General features: G+C 44.3%; 1 protein-coding gene across 2 annotated transcripts in view; it reads left to right on the top strand.

Annotated features, from left to right (window-relative positions):
* The window catches only part of STOX1 (storkhead box 1), a 54,438-nt gene that overhangs the window by 15,183 nt on the left and 18,162 nt on the right, over positions 1-21,093 (top strand). The window contains exon 1 of one of the 2 annotated variants that reach the window (XM_043477248.1): positions 18,768-19,017. The exons of the other annotated variant lie outside the window; for it this stretch is intronic. Within the exon in view, the coding sequence (XP_043333183.1) occupies positions 18,885-19,017 (133 nt within the window). The 5' untranslated portion in view covers positions 18,768-18,884. Of the gene's footprint in view, positions 1-18,767; positions 19,018-21,093 lie in introns of those variants that run through there. 2 annotated transcript variants of the gene reach the window in all.

Here is a 21,093-nt window from a genome sequence, read left to right as displayed (position 1 = left end):
TTTTTTTTTTTTTTTTTAAATTAATGCTTTTGAACTGTGGTGTTGGAGAAGACTCTTGAGAGTCCCTTGGACTGCAAGGAGATCCAACCAGTCCATCCTAAAGGAGATCAGTCCTGGATGTTCACTGGACGGACTGATGTTGAAGCTGAAACTCCCAATACTTTGGCCACCTCATGCGAAGAGTTGACTCATCGGAAAAGACCCTGATGTTGGGAGGGATTAGGGGCAGGAGGAGAAGGGGCCGACAGAGGATGTGATGTCTGGACAGCATCACTGACTCGATGGGCATGAGTTTGGGGAGACTCCGGGAGTTTGGGATAGACAGGGAGGCCTGGCGTGCTGTGACTCATGGGGTCACAAAGAGTCGGACACGACTGAGCGACTGAACTGAACTGAACTGATAAAGGAGAAGGACATCTTTTTTTGGTGTTAATTCTAAAAGGTCTTGTAGGTCTTCATAGCACCGTTCAACTTCAGCTTCTTCACCATTACTGGTTGGGGCATAGACTTGGATTACCATGATATTGAATGGTTTGCCTTGGAAACGAACAGAGATCATTCTGTCATTTTTGAGATTGAATCCAAGTACTGCATTTTGGACTCTTTTGTTGACCATGATGGTGACTCCATTTCTTCTAAGGGATTCTTGCCCACAGTAGTAGATATAATGGTCATCTGAGTTAAATTCACCCATTCTAGTCCATCTTAGCTCGCTGATTCCTAGATCTGATAGACAGAGTGCCTGAAGAAGTATCAATGGAGATTGTCCAGGAGACAGGGAGCAAGATCATCCCCAAGAAAAAGAAATGCAAAAAAGCAGAATGGCTGGCTGAGGAGGCCTTACAAATAGCTGTGAGAAGAAGAGAAGCCAAAAGCAAAGCAGAAAAGGAAAAATATACCCATTTGAATGCAGAGTTCCAAAGAATAGCAAGGAGAGATAAGAAAGCCTTCCTCAGTGATCAGTGCAAAGAAATAGAGGAAAAAAATAGGATGAGAAAGACTAGAGAGCTCTTCAAGAAAACTGGAGATACCAAGGGAACGTTTCATGCAAAATGGGCACAATAAAGAACAGAAATGTTATGGACCTAACAGAAGCAGAAGATATTAAGAAGAGGTGGCAAGAATACACAGAAGAACGGTACAATAAAGATCTTCATGACCCAGATAATCATGATGGTGTGACCACTCACCTAGAGCCAGACATCCTAGAATGTGAAGTCAAGTGGGCCTTAGGAATCATCACTACGAACAAAGCTAGTAGAGGTGATGGAATTCCAGTTGTGCTATTTCAAATCCTAAAAGATGATGCTGTGAAAGTGCTGCACTCAATATGCCAGCAAATTTGGAAAACTCAGCAGTGGCCACAGGATTGGAAAAGGTCAGTTTTCATTCCAATCCCTAAGAAAGGCAATGCCAAAGAATGCTCAAACTACTGCACAATTGCACTCATCTCACACGCTAGCAAAGTAATGCTCAAAATTCTCCAAGCCAGGCTTTAGCAATACGTGAACTGTGAACTTCCAGCTGTTCAAACTGGGTTTAGAAAAGGCAGAGGAACCAGAGATTAAATTGCAAGATCATCAAAAAAGTGAGAGAGTTCTAGAAAAACATATATTTCTGCTTTATTGACTATGCCAAAGCCTTTGACCTTGTGGATCACAACAAACTGTGGAAAATTCTGAAAGAGATGGGAATACCAGATCACACACAGAGTAAAGTGTGGAAAATTCTGAAAGAGATGGGAATACCAGATCACGTGACCTGCGTCCTGAGAAATCTGTATGCAGGTCAGGAAGCAACAGTTAGAACTGGACATGGAACAACAGACTGGTTCAAATAGGAAAAGGAGTACATCAAGGCTGTATATTGTCACCCTGCTCATTTAACTTATATGCAGAGAATATAATGAGAAACTCTGGGCTGGATGAAATACAAGCTGGAATCAAGATCGCTGGGAGAAATATCAATAACCTCAGATATGCAGATGATACCACCCTATGGCAGAAAGTGAAGAAGAACTAAAGAGCCTCTTGATGAAAGTAAAAGAGGAGAGTGAAAAAGTTGGCCTAAAGCTCAACATTCAGAAAACTAAGATCGTGGTATCTGGTCCCATCACTTCATGGCAAATAGATGGAGAAACAGTGGAAACAGTGGCAGACTTTATTTTTTGGGGCTCCAAAATCACTGCAGATGGTGACTGCAGTCATGAAATGAAATGTCGTTTACTCCTTGGAAGAAAAGTTATGACCAATCTAGACAGCATATTAAAAAGCAGAGACATTACTTTGCCAACAAAGGTCCATCTAGTCAAGGCTGTGGTTTTTCCAGTAGTCATGTATGGATGTAAGATTTGGACTATAAAGAAAGATGAGTACCAAAGAATTGATGCTTCTCAAATATGGTGTTGGAGAAGACTCTTGAGAGTCCTTTGGACTGCCAGGAGATCCAACCAGTCCATCCTAAAGGAATCAGTCCTGGGTGTTCATTAGAAGGACTGACGCTGAAGCTGAAATTCCAGTACTTTGGCCACCTGATGCAAAGTTCTGACTCATTGGAAAAGACCCTGATGCTGGGAAAGATTAAAGGCAGGAGGAGAAGGGGATGACAGAGGATGGGATGGTTGGATGGCATCACCAAGTCAATGCACATGAGTTTGAGCAAATTCTGGGAGTTGGCGATGGACAGGGAGGCCTGGCGTGCTGCAGTCTATGGGGTCACAAAGAATCGGACATGACTGAGCAACTGAACTGAACTCTGTGTATTCTTGCCACCTTTTCTTAAATCTTCTGCTTCTTTTGGATCCATACTTTTTCTTTCCTTTATTGTGTCCATCTTTGCCTGAAATATTCCCTTGGTATCTCTAATTTTCTTAAAGAGAAAATTAGACCACTTATAACCACTGGATCAAAGTGCTATAGAGGTTAGTGGCTACTTGTGCACTTCATAGAGCTGAAAACAGTCTTCTCAAGAGGAAGCCTGGTTCTCCAGCTCAGGGCACTTCACAAGGACAGTGCCTTCTGTTTTCGGTCTTACTCCTTCATCCTGCACAGTGGATTATGGCATAATTTTAGGGCATTATTTCCCAAAGTGTGGCATGTACAGCATTCGTAGTGGTAACACAACTTGATTTAGACATACATTTAAACATTCTCTTACTGAACTAAGGTACATTCTTTTGAACAAATGGCACTGATTTTCTGCTAATAGCAGGGACATCAAGTTTTCTCAGTAATTTTTTTTTTTAGTAATATTTTCATAATGTAGATTTGGAGATAAATATTACATATATGGATAGGTCCCAAATCTCAAATATGGCCCAAATGATTGATGTTTAGGAAACAGTGGACTAGGGTTTCTAAGACATTAACTTTTCAACTTCACTAAACTGCCAGGAAACCCTTGGTGGCTTTTGTGTTGCAAAAGCTCCCTTGGAGTTAAATTCTGTGTTCAGTTCAGTTCAGTCACTCAGTCGTGTCCGACTCTTTGCGACCCCATGAGCTGCAGCATGCCAGGTCTTCCTGTCCCACACCAACTCCTGGAGTCCACCCAAACTCATGTCCATGGAGTCAGTGATGCCATCCAACCATCTCATCCTTTGTCATCTCCTTCTCTTCCTGCCCTCAATCTTTCCCAGCATCAGGGTCTTTTATAATGAGTCAGCTCTTCACATCAGGTGGCCAAAGTATTGGAGTTTCAGTTTCAACATTAGTCCTTCCAATGAACACCCAGGACTGATCTCCTTTAGGATGGACTGGTTGGATCTCCCTGCAGTCCAAGGGACTCTCAAGAGTCTTCTCCAACACTTCAGTTCAAAAGCATCAATTCTTCGGTGCTCAGCTTTCTTTATAGTCCAACTCTCACATCCACACATGACCACTGTAAAAACCATAGCCTTGACTAGATGGACCTTTATTGACAAAGTAATGTCTCTGCTTTTTAACATGCTGCCTAACTTTTCTTCCAAGGAGTAAGCGTCTTTTAATTTCATGGCGGTAGTCACCATCTGCAGTGATTTTGGAGCCCCCAAAAATAAAGTCTCTCACTGTTCCCCCATCTATTTACCATGAAGTGATGGGACCAGATGCCATGATCTTAGTTTTCAGAGTGTTGAGCTTTAAACCAACTTTTTCACTATCCTCTTTCACTTTCATCAAGAGGTTCCTTAGTTCCTCTTCACTTTCTGCCATAAGGGTGGTGTCATCTGCATATCTGAGGTGATTGATATTTCTCCCAGCAATCTTGACCCCAGTTTGTGCTTCTTCCAGCTCAGCATTTCTCATGATGTACTCTGCATATAAGCTAAATAAGCAGGGTGACAATATACAGCTTTCTTGTACTCCTTTTCCTACCTGGAACCATTCCGTTGTTCCATGTCCAGTTCTGACTATTGCTTCCTGACCTGCATACAGGTTTTTCAAGAGACAGGTCAGGTGGTCTGGTATCCCCATCTCTTTCAGAATTTTCCACAGTTTATTGTGATCCACACAGTCAAAGGCTTTGGCATTGTCAATAAAGCAGAAATAGATGTTTTTCTGGAACATTCTTGCTTTTTGGATGATCCAGTGAATGTTGGCAATTTGATCTCTGGTTCCTCTGCCTTTTCTAAAACCAGCTTGAACATCTGGAAGTTCACGGTTCATGTACTGCTGAAGCCTGGCTTGGAGAATTTTGAGCATTACTTTACTATCGTCTGAATTGAGTGCAATTACACAGTAGTTTGAGCATTCTTTGGCATTGCCTTTCTTAGGGATTGGAATGAAAACTGACCTTTTCCAGTCCTGTGGCCACTGATGAGTTTTTTCCAAATTTGCTGGCATATTGAGTGCAGCACTTTCACAGCATCATCTTTTAGGATTTGAAATAGCTCAACTGGAATTCCATCACCTCCAGTAGCTTTGTTGGTAGTGATGCTTTCTAAGGCCCCCTTGACTTCACATTCCAGGATGTCTGGCTCTAGGTGAGTGATCACACCATCATGATTAACTGGGTTATGAAGATCTTTATTGTACCGTTCTTCTGTGTATTCTTGCCACCTCTACTTAATATCTTCTTCTTCTGTCAGGTCCATACCATTTCTGTTCTTTATTGAGCCCGTCTTTGCAGGAAATGTTCCCTTGGTATCTCTAATTTTCTTGAAGAGATTTCTAGTCTTTCCCATTCTATTGTTTTCCTCTATTTCTTTGCATTGATCACTGAGGAAGGCTTTCTTATCTCTCCTTGCTATTCTTTGGAACTCTGCATTCAAATGGGAATATCTTTCTTTTTTTCCTTTGCTTTTTGCTTCTCTCTATTCACAGCTATTTGTAAGGCCTCCTCAGACAGCCATTTTGCTTTCTTGCATTTCTTTTTCCTAGGGATGGTCTTTATCCCTATCTCCTGTACAGTGTCACGAACCTCTGTCCATAGTTCATCGGGCACTCGTCTATCAGTTTAGTCCCTTAAATCTATTTGTCACTTCCACTGTATAATCATAAGGGATTTGATTTAGGTCATACCTGAATGGTATAGTGGTTTTCTCCACTTCAGTTTAAGTCTGAATTTGGCAATAAGGAGTTCATTATCTGAGCCACAGTCAACTCCCGGTCTTGTTTTTGCTGACTGTATAGAGCTTCTCCATCTTTGGCTGCAAAGAATATAATCAGTCTGATTTCGGTGTTGGCCATCTGGTGATGTCCATGTGTAAAGGCTTCTCTTGTGTTGTTGGAAGAGGGTGTTTGCTATGACCAGTGCGTTCTCTTGGTAGAACTCTATTAGCCTTTGCCCTGCTTCATTCTGTACTCCAAGGCCAAATTTGCCTGTTTTTCAGGTGTTTCTTGACTTCATACTTTTGCATTTCGGTCCCCTATAATGAAAAGGATATCTTTTTTGGATGTTAGTTCTAAAAGGTCTTGTAGGTCTTCATAGAACCTCTCAACTTCAGCTTTTTCAGCATTACTGGTCGGGGCATAGGCTTGGATTACCGTAATATTGAATGATTTGCCTTGGAAACGAATAGAGATTATTTTGTCGTTTTTGATATTGCATCCAAGTGCTGCATTTCAGACTCTTTTGTTGACTGTCATGGCTATTCCATTTCTTCTAAGGGATTCCTGCCCACAGTAGTGGATCAAGTGGTCATTTTGAGTTAAATTCACCCATTCCAGCCCATTTTAGTGCGCTGATTCCTAGAATGTCGACACTCACTCTTGCCATCTCCTGTTTGACCACTTCCAATTTGCCTTGATTCATGGACCTAACATTCCAGGTTCCTATGCAGCAGTGCTCTTTACAGGATCAGACCTTGCTTCTATCACCAGTCATATTTGCAACCGACTGTTGTTTTTGTTTTGGCAACATCCCTTCATTCTTTCTTAAGTTATTTCTCCACTTATCTCCAGTATCATATTGGGCACCTGCTGACCTGGAGAGTTCATCTTTCAGTGTCCTAACTTTTTGCCTTTTCATACTGTTCATGGGGTTCTCAAGGTAAGATTACTGAAGTGGTTACACCCTCATTTTAAAGTTGACACTTTTGTCAGTAGCTGAGATTCCACCACATCTTGTTTGTTTATACTTAGACCTTAGTGTGGTTCTGCTTGGCTTCTGGCCATACGGGGGCCATGAGGAAAGGCTGTAGCACATACTGACTGGGACTGCCAGCTCCAGTTACACAGATTGGAGAAATAGAGAATGAGGGTTGAAAGCAGGAAGGGTGAGAAGTGTTTTTTCCTTCTGACACCTACTAATTCTCGGATTCTCTGACAACTGGGTGTTGCACAATTAGCTCTGAGTAATTAGTGTCAGATTCTACAGACTTCAGGGTTCAGTCCCATAAGACTGTCCTCCCTTCAGATGTCAGTTGAAAGTATTAGGTCCCCAGGTTATCAGACTTTTACTTGCTTACAGATGTTCAAGCTGGTTTTAGAAAAGGCCGAGGAACCAGAGATCAAATTGCCAATATCCACTGGATCATCGAAAAAGCAAGAGAGCTCCAGAAAAACATCTATTTCTGCTTTATTGACTACGCTAAAGCCTTTAACTGTGTGGATCACAATAAACTGTGGAAAATTCTGAAAGAGATGGGAATACCAGACCACCTGACCTGCCTCTTGAGAAACCTGTATGCAGGTCAGGAAGCAACAGTCAGAACTGGACATGGAACAGACTGGTTCCAAATAGGAAAAGGAGTATGTCAAGGCTGTATATTGTCACCCTGCTTATTTAACTTATATGCAGAGTACATCATGAGAAACGCTGGAAGAAGCACAAGCTGGAATCAAGATTGCTGGGAGAAATATCAATAACCTCAGATATGCAGGTGACACCACCCTTATGGCAGAGAGTGAAGAGGAACTGAAAAGCCTCTTGATGAAAGTGAAAGAGGAGAGTGAAAAAGTTGGTTTAAAGCTTAACATTCAGAAAACTAAGATCATGGCATCTGGTCCCATCACCTCATGGGAAATAGATGGGGAGACAGTGGGAACAGTGGCAGACTTCATTTTTTTGGGCTCCAAAATCACTGTGGATGGTGACTGCAGCCATGAAATTAAAAGACGCTTACTCCATGGAAGGAAAGTTATGACCAACCTAGATAGCATATTAAAAAGCAGAGACATTACTTTGCCAACAAAGGTTCGGCTGGTCAAGGCTATGGTTTTTCCAGTGGTCATGTATGGATGTGAGAGTTGGACTGTGAAGAAAGCTGAGCACCGAAAAATTGATGCTTTTGAACTGAGGTGTTGGAGAAGACTCTTGAGAGTCCCTTCGACTGCAAGGAGATCCAACCAGTCCATCCTAAAGGAGATCAGTCCTGGGTGTTCACTGGAAGGACTGATGCTGAAGCTGAAACTCCAGTACTTTGGCCACCTCATGCGAAGAGTTGACTCATTGGAAAAGACCCAGATGCTGGGAGGGATTGGGAGCAGGAGGAGAGGATGAGATGGCTGGATGGCATCACCGACTTGATGGGCATGAGTTTGAGTAAACTCTGGGAGTTGGTGATGGACAGGGAGGCCTGGCGTGCTGTGATTCATGGGGTTGCAAAGTTGGACACGACTGAGCGACTGAACTGAACTGAACTTGCTTACAAAATCAAGAGTTCTCACAACCACCCTCCCCAGGTTTAAAAATTTTCTTGAACAACTCGAACTTAAAAAAGTGCTTTATTTACTGTTACCTCTTTATTGGTTCTTTGGTGGTAAAGAATCTGCCGACCAATGCAGGAGATATAAGAGGTGCGGGTTTAGTCCCTGGGTGGGGAGGATCCCCAGGAGTAGGAAATGGCAACCCACTCTAGTATTCTTGCCTGGAAGATTCCATGGACAGAGGAGCTTGTCAGGCTGTAGTCCATGGGGTAAGAAAGTCTTGAACACGACCGAGTGACTGAAGACCAGTTTATCATAAAGGACACAACTCGGGAAGAGCTAAATGAAAGAGTTGAATAGGACAAGGTGGAGGAGAGAGGCTCAAGGTTTCATGGCCTCTCCAACACCTGATGTATTCACCAACCTGGAAGCTCTCCTAACTCTATTGTTTAGGAGTTTTTATGGAGGTTTCATTACATATACATGATTTATTAAGTTATTGGCCACTGGTGATCAGTGCAGTTTCCAGCCCCTTATCCATCCCCATAAGTTGCAGAGTAGGCTGAAAGTTCCAAGCTCCTAATCAAGGCATGGTCTTCCTGGCATCCAGCCCCCATCCTGAGGCTCTCTAGGGGCCTGCCAATTACCTTTATCACTCATGAAATTCCACAGGTTTTAGGAGCTCTGTGCCAGGAACTAGGGACAAAGACCAGTGTGATATGCTAAGAGGGAACAGGTTTCCACACCAAGTTGAATGCAACTCCATCCTTGCAAAAAGATAGAAGAGGGAGTCTCAACATTCTAGGACCTTTGAACACACCGTGAGTAAACTTAATCATCTGGGTCTTAACTCACTTTCTAATATTGTTGTTCTCCAACTGTGGCAGTAAAAAGTCATTTAATTTTAAAATATTTTTATTAGAGCACTGTTGGTTTTTTATTTTTTGATATAGTTATTTGGCTGTACCAGATCTTAGTTGTGACATGCGGATCTAGTTCTGTGACCAGGAGTTGAACCCAGGCCCCTGCATTGGGAACACAGAACTCTGGACCACCAGGGAAATCCTGCATAGTTGCTTTTTCTTTTTTCTTTTTTTAAAGATGTTTATTTATTTGGCTGCAGCAGATCTTGTTTGTAGCATGTGGGATCTAGTTCCCTGACCAGGGATTGAACCCTGCATTGGGAAAGTGGAGTCTTAGACACTGCACCACCGGGGAAGTTCTTGTTGGTTTTTTAATATCCATCTTTATTAACTTTATCTAGAATTCACACATGACAGTATTCTGGGTAAAAGATTATTCTTTCATCATTTTAAATATGTTATCACACTGCTTTCTAGGGTACACTGTTTCTAGTGAGGAATCAACTGTTAAATCTATTTGGGGTTCCCTTATATGTGATGGATAATTTCTTAGTTCTTTCAAGATTTTATTTTCTTCTTTGAATTTCAGTTTTCTTTCTGATGTGTCTGTGTGTATAGTTATCCTAGTTTAAGGTTTTTGAGCTTCTTGGATGTATAGATTGTTTCTCAGCAAATTTGGCAAGATTTTACAACTATCAAAATTTTTTTTTTTCTGCCCCTCTCTCTTTCCTCCTTACACATAGACTGATGACTTTAAAGGAGTCTTACAGTCCTCTGAGGTTCTGGTTCATTTTTCTTAATTTGTTTTCTGTTTTTTAGAAAGTCAATGTAATCTCTGTTGATTTAATTTCAAGTTCACTGATTCTTCTACCAGTTCAAATGTATTAGCCCCTCTAATGAATTTTACATTTTCCTTATTGTACTTTTCAGCTCCAGGATTTTCATGTAGTTTTTTTATAGTTTATCTTTGTCAATAATCTCTATTTGGCAAGACATTGTCTTCACACTTTATTTCTGTAAACACAGTTTCCTTTAGTTCTTAGAACATAAAATGGCTACTTTGAAGACTAGGCTGTATTAGTGATGTCTAATTCCCCTGCAACATGAAGCCTTTGATATCACTCCTTCAAGTTTGCAGCCTTGGTCATGCACACAGTCTCCCTGAGATGACAGTAGTTTTAGCAGAGCTCTGTTTTCCTGATCTCTTAGTTATGATGTCTGCCTCATTTGGTATTACACTTCTTTTTTTTTTTTTGTCATGCTCCATGGTATGTGGGATCTTCAGTTCAGTGGTGTCTGACTCTTTGTGACCCCATGAACCACAGCATGCCAGGCCTCCCTGTCCATCACCAACTCCCAGAGTCCGACACCCAAACCCACGTCCATTGAGTCGGTGATGCCATCCAACCATCTCATCCTCTGTTATCCCCTTCTCCTCCTGCCTTCAGTCTTCCCCAGCATAAGGGTCTTTTCCAATGAGGTAGACCAACTCTCTACAGACAGGGAACTAATAACCTTCTGGGGAGACAGATAATAGTGAAAAATTACAGAACAAATGGGGCTTCCCTGGTGGCTCAGTGGATAAAGAATTCTGCTGCAATGCAGGAGACCTAGATTTGATCCCTAGGTCAGGAAGATCCCCTGGAGAAGGAAATGGCAACCCACTCCAGTATTCTTGCCTGGAGAATTCCATGGACACAGGATCCTGGCAGGTTACAGTCCATGGGGTTGTAACAGTCGGACATGACTTAGTGACTAAACCACCACCACCGCAGATATCAGTATCAGGGAGAGAGAAGTTCCTGGGTCTGAAGTCAGATGGCCAGGATTGGAATGCCAAGTCTGCCACTAGTTTTGAGCCAGTTACTTAGTCTCTGTGGAGCTCAGGTTCCTCATCTATAAGATAGAAACTGTAGAAGTAGCATCGTCTTGGAATGATTTTGAGTTAAAAATCAATGCACACAAAATATTCAGTGCAAGGCTCATCACTGGTTGTTGTTCAGTTCCTCAGTCATGTCCAACTTTTTGCAATCCCCTGGACTGCAGCACTCCAGGCTTCTCTGTCCTTCACTCTCTCCCTGTGTTTGCTCAAACTCATGTCCATTGAGTTGATGATGCCATCCAGCCATCTCATCCTCTGTCACCCCCTTCTCTTGCCCTCAATCTTTCCTAGAATCAGGGTCTTTTCCAAAGAGTTGCTTTTTGCATCAGGTGGCCCAAGTATTGGAATTTCAGCATCAGTCCTTCTAATGGATATTCAGGGTTGGTGTCCTTTAGGATTGACTGGTTGGATCTCCTTGCAGTCCAAGGGACTCTCAAGAGTCTTCTCCAACACCACAGTTTGAAAGCATCTGTTTTTTGTTGCTCAGCCTTCTTTATGGTCCAACTCTCACATCCATATATGACTACTGGAAAAACCATAGCTTTGACTAGATGGACCTTTGTTGGCAGTAATGTCTCTGCTTTTTAATATGCTGTCTAGGTTGGTCATAGCTTTTCTTCCAAGGAGCAAGTGTCTTTTAATTTCATGGCTGCAGTCACCATCTGCAGTGATTTTGGAGCCCAAGAAAATAGTCTCTCACTGTTTCCACTGTTTCTCCATCTATTTGCCATGAAGTGATGGGATGCCATGATCTTAGTTTTTGAATGTTGAGTTTTAAGCCAACTTTTTCACCTCCCATCTTTCACTTTCATCGAGGCTCTTTAGTTCTTCTTCATTTTCTGTCATAAGGGTGATATCATCTGGGTATCTGAGGTTATTGATATTTCTCCAGGCAATCTTGATTCCAGCTTGTGCTTCATCCAGCCCTGCATTTTGCATGACATACTCTGCATATGGACTTCCCTGGTGGCTCAGATGATAAAGTGTCTGCCTACAATGCAGGGGACCCAAGTTCGATACCTGGGTTGGGAAGATCCTCTGCAGAAGGAAATGGCAACCCACTCCAGTACTCTTGACTGGAAAACCCCATGGACAGAGGAGCATGGTAGGCTACAGTCCTTGGGGTCGCAAAGAGTCGGACATGACTGAGCGACTTCACTTTCACTTTTCTACTCTGCATATGAGTTAAATAAGCAGGGTGACAATACACAGCCTTGACGTACTCCTTTCCCAGTTTGGAACCAGTCTGTGGTTTCATGTCCGGTTCTAACTGTTGCTTCTTGAGCTGTATACAGATTTCTCAAGAGGCAGGTAAGGTCGTCTGGTATTTCTGTCTCTAAGAATTTCTCACAGTTTGTCGTGATCCACACAAAGACTTTGGCGTAGTCAATAAAGCAGAAGTAGATGTTTTTCTGGAACTCTCTTGCTTTTTTGATGATCCAGCAGATGTTGGCAATTTGATCTCTGGTTCCTCTGCCTTTTCTAAATCCAGCTTGAACATCTGGAAGTTCATGGTTCACGTACTGTTGAAGCCTGGCTTGGAGAATTTTGAGCATTACTTTGCTAGCGTGTGAGATGAATACAAATGTGCAGTAGTTTGAGCATTCTTTGGCTCCCCAATAAGGAGAACCTGCGCCCCCTGCAGTTGGAAGTGTGGAGTCTGAACCACTGGACATCCCACCAGGGAATTCCCTTACACCATTCTTATTAGGCTCTAATTACCAGCTGACTTTTCTAGTAGTCATTTATGGATGTGAGAGTTGGACCATAAAGAAGGCTGAGCATGGAAGAATTGATACTTTCAAGCTATGGTGCTCACAGAGAAGACTCCTGAGAGTCCCCCTTGGACAGCAAGGAAACCTGTCAATCCTAAAGGAAATCAACCCTGAATATTCATTGGAAGGATTGATGCTGAGGCTGAAACTCCAATACTTGGGCCACCTGATTCAAAGAGCTGACTCATTGGAAAAGACCCTGATGCTGGGAAAGATTGAGGGCCAAGAGGAGAAGGGGGTGACAGAGGATGAGATGGTTGGATGGCATCACTAACTCAATGGACATGGGTTTGAGCCAACTCAGGGAGATAGTGAAGTACAGGGAAGCCTGGCGTACTGCACTTCATGGGGTTGCAAAGAGTCAGACACCACTTAGGGACTGACCAACAACAACCAGCTGATTGTTGTGTTGATTTCAACAATATTAGGGAGCAAACATGCTCACCAGTCTGGTCCAATTAAATTCTGGCAGGGATTTTTTTTTTGAGGTCAATCTTTGAGGTTTTTTTCTGACCCCAGGGGGACTCTTCTTAGCTGAGCTGTCTTCATGAGTGCCTTTAGGCTTGAACTTTCCTAAACACTTTTCAAATAACACCCATTCCTTTGGGGAGTGCTTTGGAAATTTTTCTTCTGGACCCCCTCTGCACTCTGGGCAAAATGAGCCACTGCTTTGGCTGCTGGACCCAAGTTGAAGACCAGCTTGCTTTCCCAGGTCAGAACTTAGGAGTGAGATGAGGTAAAGGTGGTTGGAGTCTCAGTATTCTTGGACTGTGGCTCCTGGGATAGAGCCAGGAGTGGGTGGGTAGAGGCTGTGGAGAGGAAGGGAACCCCAAATCTCCCAGCCACACTCACCAAGAATTTAAATTTAGCCTCTTTGGCTTGGAGTTGGAGGGGATGGAAAATTCTGGCAGCTTGCCCCTCCCAGCGAGATATAGTAAACCTGATTGAGCTGAGGAGAGGGAGCCCTGACTTCTTGGCCATATTTGCCTGAAGTGGGACTTTCATCGAACTGAGCTGAAGTGGAGGGACACGTTGGGGAGGGAGAAGGCGTTGGTTCAATTCCCACAAAATCTCATGGCTGTTAACAAGTTGTACAAGATTTTCTTGAATAAATGTTTCCTTGTTTGGTGTATACTGTTAGAAAAATTTCCAGAGACTTGGAATAGTTGTTCTTATAGTTTCCACCAGCTTTGTTTTGCTAGGAAGTGGTTCACAGAGTTCTTCAAACTGACATCCTGAAGTGGAACCAGATTGATAATTCCTTACCAAACAACAACATCAGTCCTGGGGTGACTCCATGAGAATTGGTTAGAGAAACCTCCCACACCAGTGGGTGGACATTCCATTGGTGTAGGAGAGAAACACTGATTTTTCTCTGCTTTTACACAGGAGAAACCCAATTGCCCTTTCTTCATTTCCTTCATTTGCTTTTGTTATTTGGAGACAGGATGAGAAGCACTCTGGTTCTCTAACTTTTTGCAGTGCAAACACATCTCTCTAGGGGTCAGGTAAGCTCCAGCTTTTTGACCTAGAAATGTCTCCAAGGTCCTGGATCTCATTTTCCCTTGAAATATAAACACATACCTCCAGGGTTGGGTGAATCTGGAGTTCACTATCTATATAGTTTCAAATTAATTTCCTAAGACTTGCTGTTAGCCCAGGATCCCAAGTTTTCAGCAGATTTTTTAAAAATGAACAAAACCCCCGCTCTGCAGAAGCACAAAACTATTTTCTCTCTATCCCGCATTTCCACCTCTTATGTTTTTCCATGATTGGCACCTGGTAAATTTTCCCATAATATGCCTCTCTATTGGTCATTTTGTTTTAGTCAGACCAGTGGGAGCTAGGACCAAATCCACTGGGTTTACCTTAAACAGCACTTACCCATCAGGACTCCCAAGGGCAGGATAAGATCAGTCCCACTGTGTTGGTTTTAGTCCCTGCCTCCAAGACGACTCCTGTTTTATTTTTTTTTTTTTATTTTTTTTTTTTTTACGACTCCTGTTTTAGTCAGTTGAACTAATCTCATTTACTATGATGTCTATCCGGCTTCCCTGGTAGCTCAGATGGTAAAAAATCTGCCTGCCTCACAGGAGACTCGGGTTCAATCCCTGGGCCAGGAAGATCCTCTGGAAAAGGGATCCCACTCCAGTATTCTTGCCTGGAGAATCCCTTGGACAGAGGAGCCTGGCGAGCTACAGTCCATGGAGTCACAAAGAGTTGGACACGACTGAGCGGCTAACACACACACACACACACAAAGTCTCCCAGGTGGTGCTAGTGGTAAAGAACCCTCCTGCCAATGCAGGAGACATAAGAGTCGCAGGTTCAATCTCTGGGTTGGGAACATCCCCTGGAGGAGGGCATGGCAACCCACTCCAGTATTCTTGCCTGGAGAATCCCATGGACAGAGGAGCCTGGCGGGCTGCAGTCCATGGGGGCGCAGAGTCCGGCGTACCTGAAGCGACTTAGACTGCCTGGTGGCTTCCTCAGGTTTCTGCACTAATCTTGCATACCTGGGACCAAGGTACGCACCCAGGTAAAGCTGGATATATTATTACTTTGCACAGACTTTGCCATGACCTTCAAGAAGGAAATCTATGGCAAATTCTATCACACATATAACTGGCCTCAGTGAGTGGAAGTTGCCACGAATGCCTTTGAGGATAAGGCAGGGTTGTGAATTACATCAGTTAAAGTCAGGATAGATTTCATACCATTTTCCTATTTTTTCATACCATTTTTCTAATGGAAGAGCTCCCATCGTAGGTAAGCTTCCCACAGAGTACCTGTCTATCCGGGTATTTCCTTAAAACCCTTGAAATTTCTGATAACCATCTGCAGGTGTAAGTAAGTGTTTTTACCAGAGATAAATTAATGCCCGCCTTTCATACATCCAGCTGCAGAGGGCACACAGGGTACCCCTGAGAACAAGGAGTTTCCAATTATGAGGGCTCCCCAATTGAGCTGTCCATCATTTAGGCAGCACAAGTGGGCAGGATCCCTTCTGGGCCCTCTGACCTCCCTCCAGTGGATACATCTGGGGACTCTACACTTCAACCCAGATAATTCAGGTCAGTTCAGTTCTTGTTTTCATTGTAGTTTCAAGCAGTCCTGCTTGCTCATGCCGTCAGTTCATCTGTCCCTGCAATGTGGAGGCTATTTGGAGGTATTCTGCATGGAAACGCCTGTCTGGTCAGCGTCAGGCAGTGGTCAGTTTGAATTTGGGGATATTCACAATAGCACAGAGGGCAGGGAGGAAAGGGGTCACGGGGCTGCTAGTCAGGAGAACCTAGAGGCGTGGCTTTGCCCTGGGAGGGGATGCTTCAGGAGCAGATTCTGAAAAACAGATCATTAATCTCTGCCCCCACCCCCCTAGCTTCCCAAGCCTCAAGGTTTCCCTTGCCTGGAGCCTTGCTTTTTTCTTTCCCTCCATTGTTATAAAACCAGTGTTTCTCATCACTGCAACTTCACAGGTTTCTTCCCCCATCCTCCTGTCTCACGCAGACCTTTCCTCAGGAGGGTGTGTGCAAGAGAGGCAGAAAACCTCCTCACAGAACATCTTCATACAGTTCAAACAGACTTAACTATTAAACCTAAATCTCCTAGGACCCTTTTCAGGCACACCAATCTGGGATTGTTGTTAGGGAACAGAAAGGAAGCTACTTTATGTCCAGGACAATGGTCAATGCAGAATTTTGAATTAGAAATTTTTTTGAAATAGATCTGTATGGCCCTCACCCTTGTCATCCTAGAGTGATCCAGTGGAAAGATTCAAAAGTGGGTCTGAAACCATTTACCTCATATTGGGATTCGAACCCAGCCAAAACCCAGTTTGGGACTTAAACCCATATGGCTGGGACTCAAACCCAGCCAAAACCCACAGTACCTGGTTTCAGGACCTAATGAAGCTCAGGTTCTTAATATCTCATCACAGAAAGAATTCAGCGAGAGACAAAGTGATAGCTAAAAAGTGGATTTATTTAGATACAGAGAGAAGCACCCTCCACAGACAGAGTGTGTGTGGACCATCACAGAGGGTGAACGCGGCCACGAAATTTGGTGTGGTTAGTTTTTATAGGCTGGGTAGTTTCATATGCTATGGGAGGATTATGCCAACTGTTTTGGGGAAGGGGTGGAGATTTCCAGGATTTGGGCCACCACCCACTCCTTGGTCTTTTAACAGTGCCCTGGAACTGTCATGGCACCTCTGGGTGTCATTTCACTTGTGGACTGAGGATTAAGGTCTAGCCTTGTCTACCTTCTTGGTCCCATTTGATTCCAATCGGTTTATGTTGTGTCCTTGGGCTATGTCATTCTTTCAAAAGTTGTGCCGTGCCCTGCCCCCTTCCCTCCTATTACAGATCAGCCCTCTTGGTGAAGGCTGCATTGAACGATCAAGCTGCCTTAGGAGGTGTAAGGTGAAAGGGGAGTCAGACCAGCAGCTGATTGGTAGTGACCTCAGCCTGAACCAGAAAAGGCACACGTTGCCCTGACAGCAAATTTCAGAAAGCCGAACCCAAGAAGCCAACATCAGTAACACCTTCCCTAGTGGGTGGATGGGCCGTGCTTCTCTTGATTGGACCTTCCTCAACTCGCAGCTTCACTAGGAACACTGCCGGGCAAGACAGGCTTTCCTGATGGGCAGTGACCTCTTCAGAAAACTGGCCTTTCCACAGGCTTCTGTGCTAATGCTGACAAGTCCATCCAGCATTCATGATCTGTCTTCCACAGCTCACGGCCCCACAAAAGGGTGTCTTTCAACAGTTTCAGAGTCCAAGTTCTGCTCAGGGAGCTGGGAGACCACACTTTTTTTAGTTTAGCAAAGCTTGAAGCCACAACAGGCATCAGGTGAGCCTGACCCAGGCAATTGAGGGAAACCTTGTGAATCTGTGATTCCCTCTGACTAGCCAGTCAACAAATCAGCAGCTTTTCCTTGCTTGGGGCAGCAGAGGGGATAGCTACCACTTTCTTGGGCAAAGCTGAAACACCACCTGGCTAGCAGGACTTTTCTTGCAAGGATTTTTTCCTAAAGCTCCTTTCACCTGTCTGTCATATGAGTTGACTCACAACTTCATGATATACAAATGAGCGATCTGATTTGTGCAGGAGCTCCTCAGCAAGCTTAAAAGCTGCTTTTCAAAAGGGCATGTGTCTAGTAACCATGTCAGAAACTTCTAAAGTGTACCTTAATCTGGAAACAGCCTTCCTTCTCCTGCTCTCTTGGCTTACTACTACACCTTTCCTGAGGCAACCCTCTAGCCAAAATCCAGTACAGGGACTCGTTCTGTCTCCTACACCTAGAGTCCACGAAGACTGCAGGCCTCCAATTTGATGGTAAGAAGCCAGCAGCTTTCTCCTCATGGCCGGAACCTCAGGGTTAAGGCATCCGTTTCAGCTACAGGTGGCAAAAAGCAAGGGAATCCCACGAACACTTCTTTTTGCATCTTTCTCTGATCGAGGGATGATCCCTCTCAAGCACTTATGACAAGCATATAACATCCAAATCAATTTCTGCCATACATTTGGATGCAGTGGCCCAGAAAACCATGCAAAGCCTTTTTAAAACTCCTCTTTTTTCACACTGCAAATTTTGCACAAACTCCTAGCAGTTAAAGTCAGCATTTACAGGGATAAAAGTCACAGCTGCAAGGAGAAGCCGTTTTCCTCACTGCCAGTGGGGAACGCAGAAGGGAGGCAAACTGCAGGCATGGAGAACAGCCCAGGTTTCACCCTCTGGCCTGCGTGAGGAGACTCTGGCACTGTTCTGCTCACTCACTGACATTTTGCTCAGTCTTCCTCAGTATCTTCATTTACCCTCTGTCCTGTGTCCCCTTCTCCACATGGCTACATGTTGCTGGCGTCCAATAGAGCTCCCAGCATTCCAATCTTGGACGATCATTTCTGGGGTAGGAAAGGATCAGAGGGGAGCAGAGGAAGTGTCTTCAGGACTGTGATGCAGACTCCATCCCTGCAGTTCTGGGCAGAGTAGCTCTGCAGTTCTCCTAGACTTGCTCTGGCCGTAGAGCTAATTAACTCCCCTTTCCCACTTGAAGGCCATCTTTAAGAATTTCAGGGTCCAGCTGAAGGAGAGAGCTAAATCCAAAAGTGCTATTAGGCTGCCATTTTCCAAGCCAGACTGCTGATAGCTAGGCTATCAGGATCTCCAACTCCGGCCAACCAGCCTCAGGACTCTCACTCATCTCTCCCAGCATGCCACGGGACACGCAGGAGGACTCTCGCTCATCTCTCCCAGCATGCCACAGGACACGCAGGAGGACTCTCACTCATCTCTCCCAGCATGCCACGGGACACGCAGGAGGACTCTCACTCATCTCTCCCAGCATGCCACGGGACACGCAGGAGGACTCTCACTCATCTCTCCCAGCATGCCACGGGACACGCAGGATCCCATCATTCTTGCCACCAGAGCGGTCAGGCTTTTAATATTCATCTCTATTCATTTTATTTTTAATGCACATAGGTATTTTGATCAGAGACAGGTTAGTTATTATGCAGCAACTTAAAAGTAATATTATTATGTAAGTAATTATACCTGCATCAAGATCCCTTGCCTCAATGCTTACCACTGGGGCAATACGATGAAAGCCAGATGGAAAAATCTCCAACAGGGGTGGTCAGACACTCCATAAGTGAGGGGTGGAGAAAAGTGAATTTTCTTTGCCTATGTACAGGAGAAAGAGACAATAGCTTCCTTCTCTCCCAGAAAGAGGGGGAAAGAAAACCTTTGTTGCATGGAGACAGGATGGAAGAATCCTGGGTTCTCCCTCTAAACTTTTGGAATATAAATACATCTCTGAAGCAGCCCAGATCAACCCTGGTGACTCAAGTTTTTATGACTTGGAGCTCTAAGTCTTGGGCCTCATTTTCCCCTTGAAATCTAAACACACCTTCAGAGTTAGTTAAAGCTCTCTAGCGTCCTCTCACTAGCTAGCAAGTTGTCAGTTAACCTCGCTGAGAATTCCAAGCTTTCAGCATCATTTATCCAGAAAGCCCCAGCTCTTGAGAGTCAGAGAGCAAGCCTCCCTTGCTAACAGTTTGCTCCATTGGGCCAAGCTGGGCAGGATGGGTGCACGACTCCCGAGCCACAGGCAACCCCACAAGAATTGGCTTGGCTCTCTTGCATCTAAGCTTTGGCACCATGCTTTGGGCTGCCAGGCTAAGGCGGGAGGTGGCAGCGAGAAAGGGAGGAGTTGGCTTTGGCAAGAGGGTTGGTGAGTGAGTAGGAGTTGAGAAAACCTTTTGCGTGTGGGTAGTGGGAATGCTTTGTGTGCAGCGCTCCGGGGAGGAATATTTTATGATTAAAGGGACAATGTTAGTCTTAGACTCCTAGAAAGGAAGAGGAGGGGGCCTAGGGACGTGGCAAGCTAGGAAGCAAGTGTATTTAAGAGGTGTGTTGGAATCCCTTTTCTGGCTGAAACCCAAGAGATGGAGGAAGAGAAAGCATGAGCATTTGTTCTGTGTGGGGCTGGGGGGCCCTGTCTATGTGGAAGGCAAAGGAGGGGTCAGGTAACCTCTGCAGATGGACCCTAGTTCTGCCTGGACAGCCTCACCACACAATGTGCACAAACCCATGTTCTTTCTCCCGGAATGTAACCTGAGAAAAACCATCTGGCTTCCTTGGGTCAAAGGTGCAGTAATTGTTGGTTTAGTGTGAAGTAGGTGGTTAGCTTTTAGAAGCAGTGACCAGATGACCCTCCCATGTAAATATCAGAGTCCCTGGTAGTGAGCAAGACCTTCAGCCTCTTTTGAAGATTTCTCAGGGTGGTGAACTTTACATTTTCATTCCTAAGGCAATGACCTTGTAGAAATACATTGAAGTCCCTTTGGAGGTGCAGTCACATTTGCCCAGGTGTAAGATGAAGCCTTCTGTGCTGAAGAAAAGGAAAATCACAATCTTAAAATCAAAACACTTATGCCTTTTAAAGTTTCTAACAGCTGAGAAGTGCTTCTTAGTAAAAATACATTTATGTGAATTGCATCCCCAGAATGGATTTAATCTTTTAAAAAGTTAGAATTAAAAAAAAAAAAAAAGTTAGAATTTCAGGAGGCCAAAAGAGAGTCTGTAATCAACTTGAAAGCAGCTGGAGCAGAGCAGCCAGTCCCGGAGAAGTGAAAGAGACTGTTGATGCAGAAACTCAGTGATGCTTTCCAGATTTGGTGGGAGAGCATCCTGCTGGGGTTCCTGGGGAAACACCTGTGGACACTGATAAACCTCCTTAGATTCCGGGCAGATCCTGTTCATTATTCTGAGTCACCCAACTCCCACCACTTCAGTAGAAGAGCAGGCAAGGTTGCAATGTTTGTGATGTTTTTTGGTAAAGTGTGTGTGCGTGGAGTGGGGGGTGGTGGTAAAAGGCAACACTGTGTGTGTTACAGAGTAGAACCCCCTCCAGCTCCCTTCACACCACAGAACCCAGCCGTCTCTTGAGCAGGAGGCCTCTGCTGGGGTTAGTCCACCACCTTGCAGACCCAGGGCCTGTGTGGAT

This window comes from Cervus canadensis, chromosome 8, assembly GCF_019320065.1.
Source record: "Cervus canadensis isolate Bull #8, Minnesota chromosome 8, ASM1932006v1, whole genome shotgun sequence".
NCBI classification, from domain to species: domain Eukaryota; kingdom Metazoa; phylum Chordata; class Mammalia; order Artiodactyla; family Cervidae; genus Cervus; species Cervus canadensis.
This window is presented reverse-complemented; position numbering and strand designations above follow the sequence as displayed.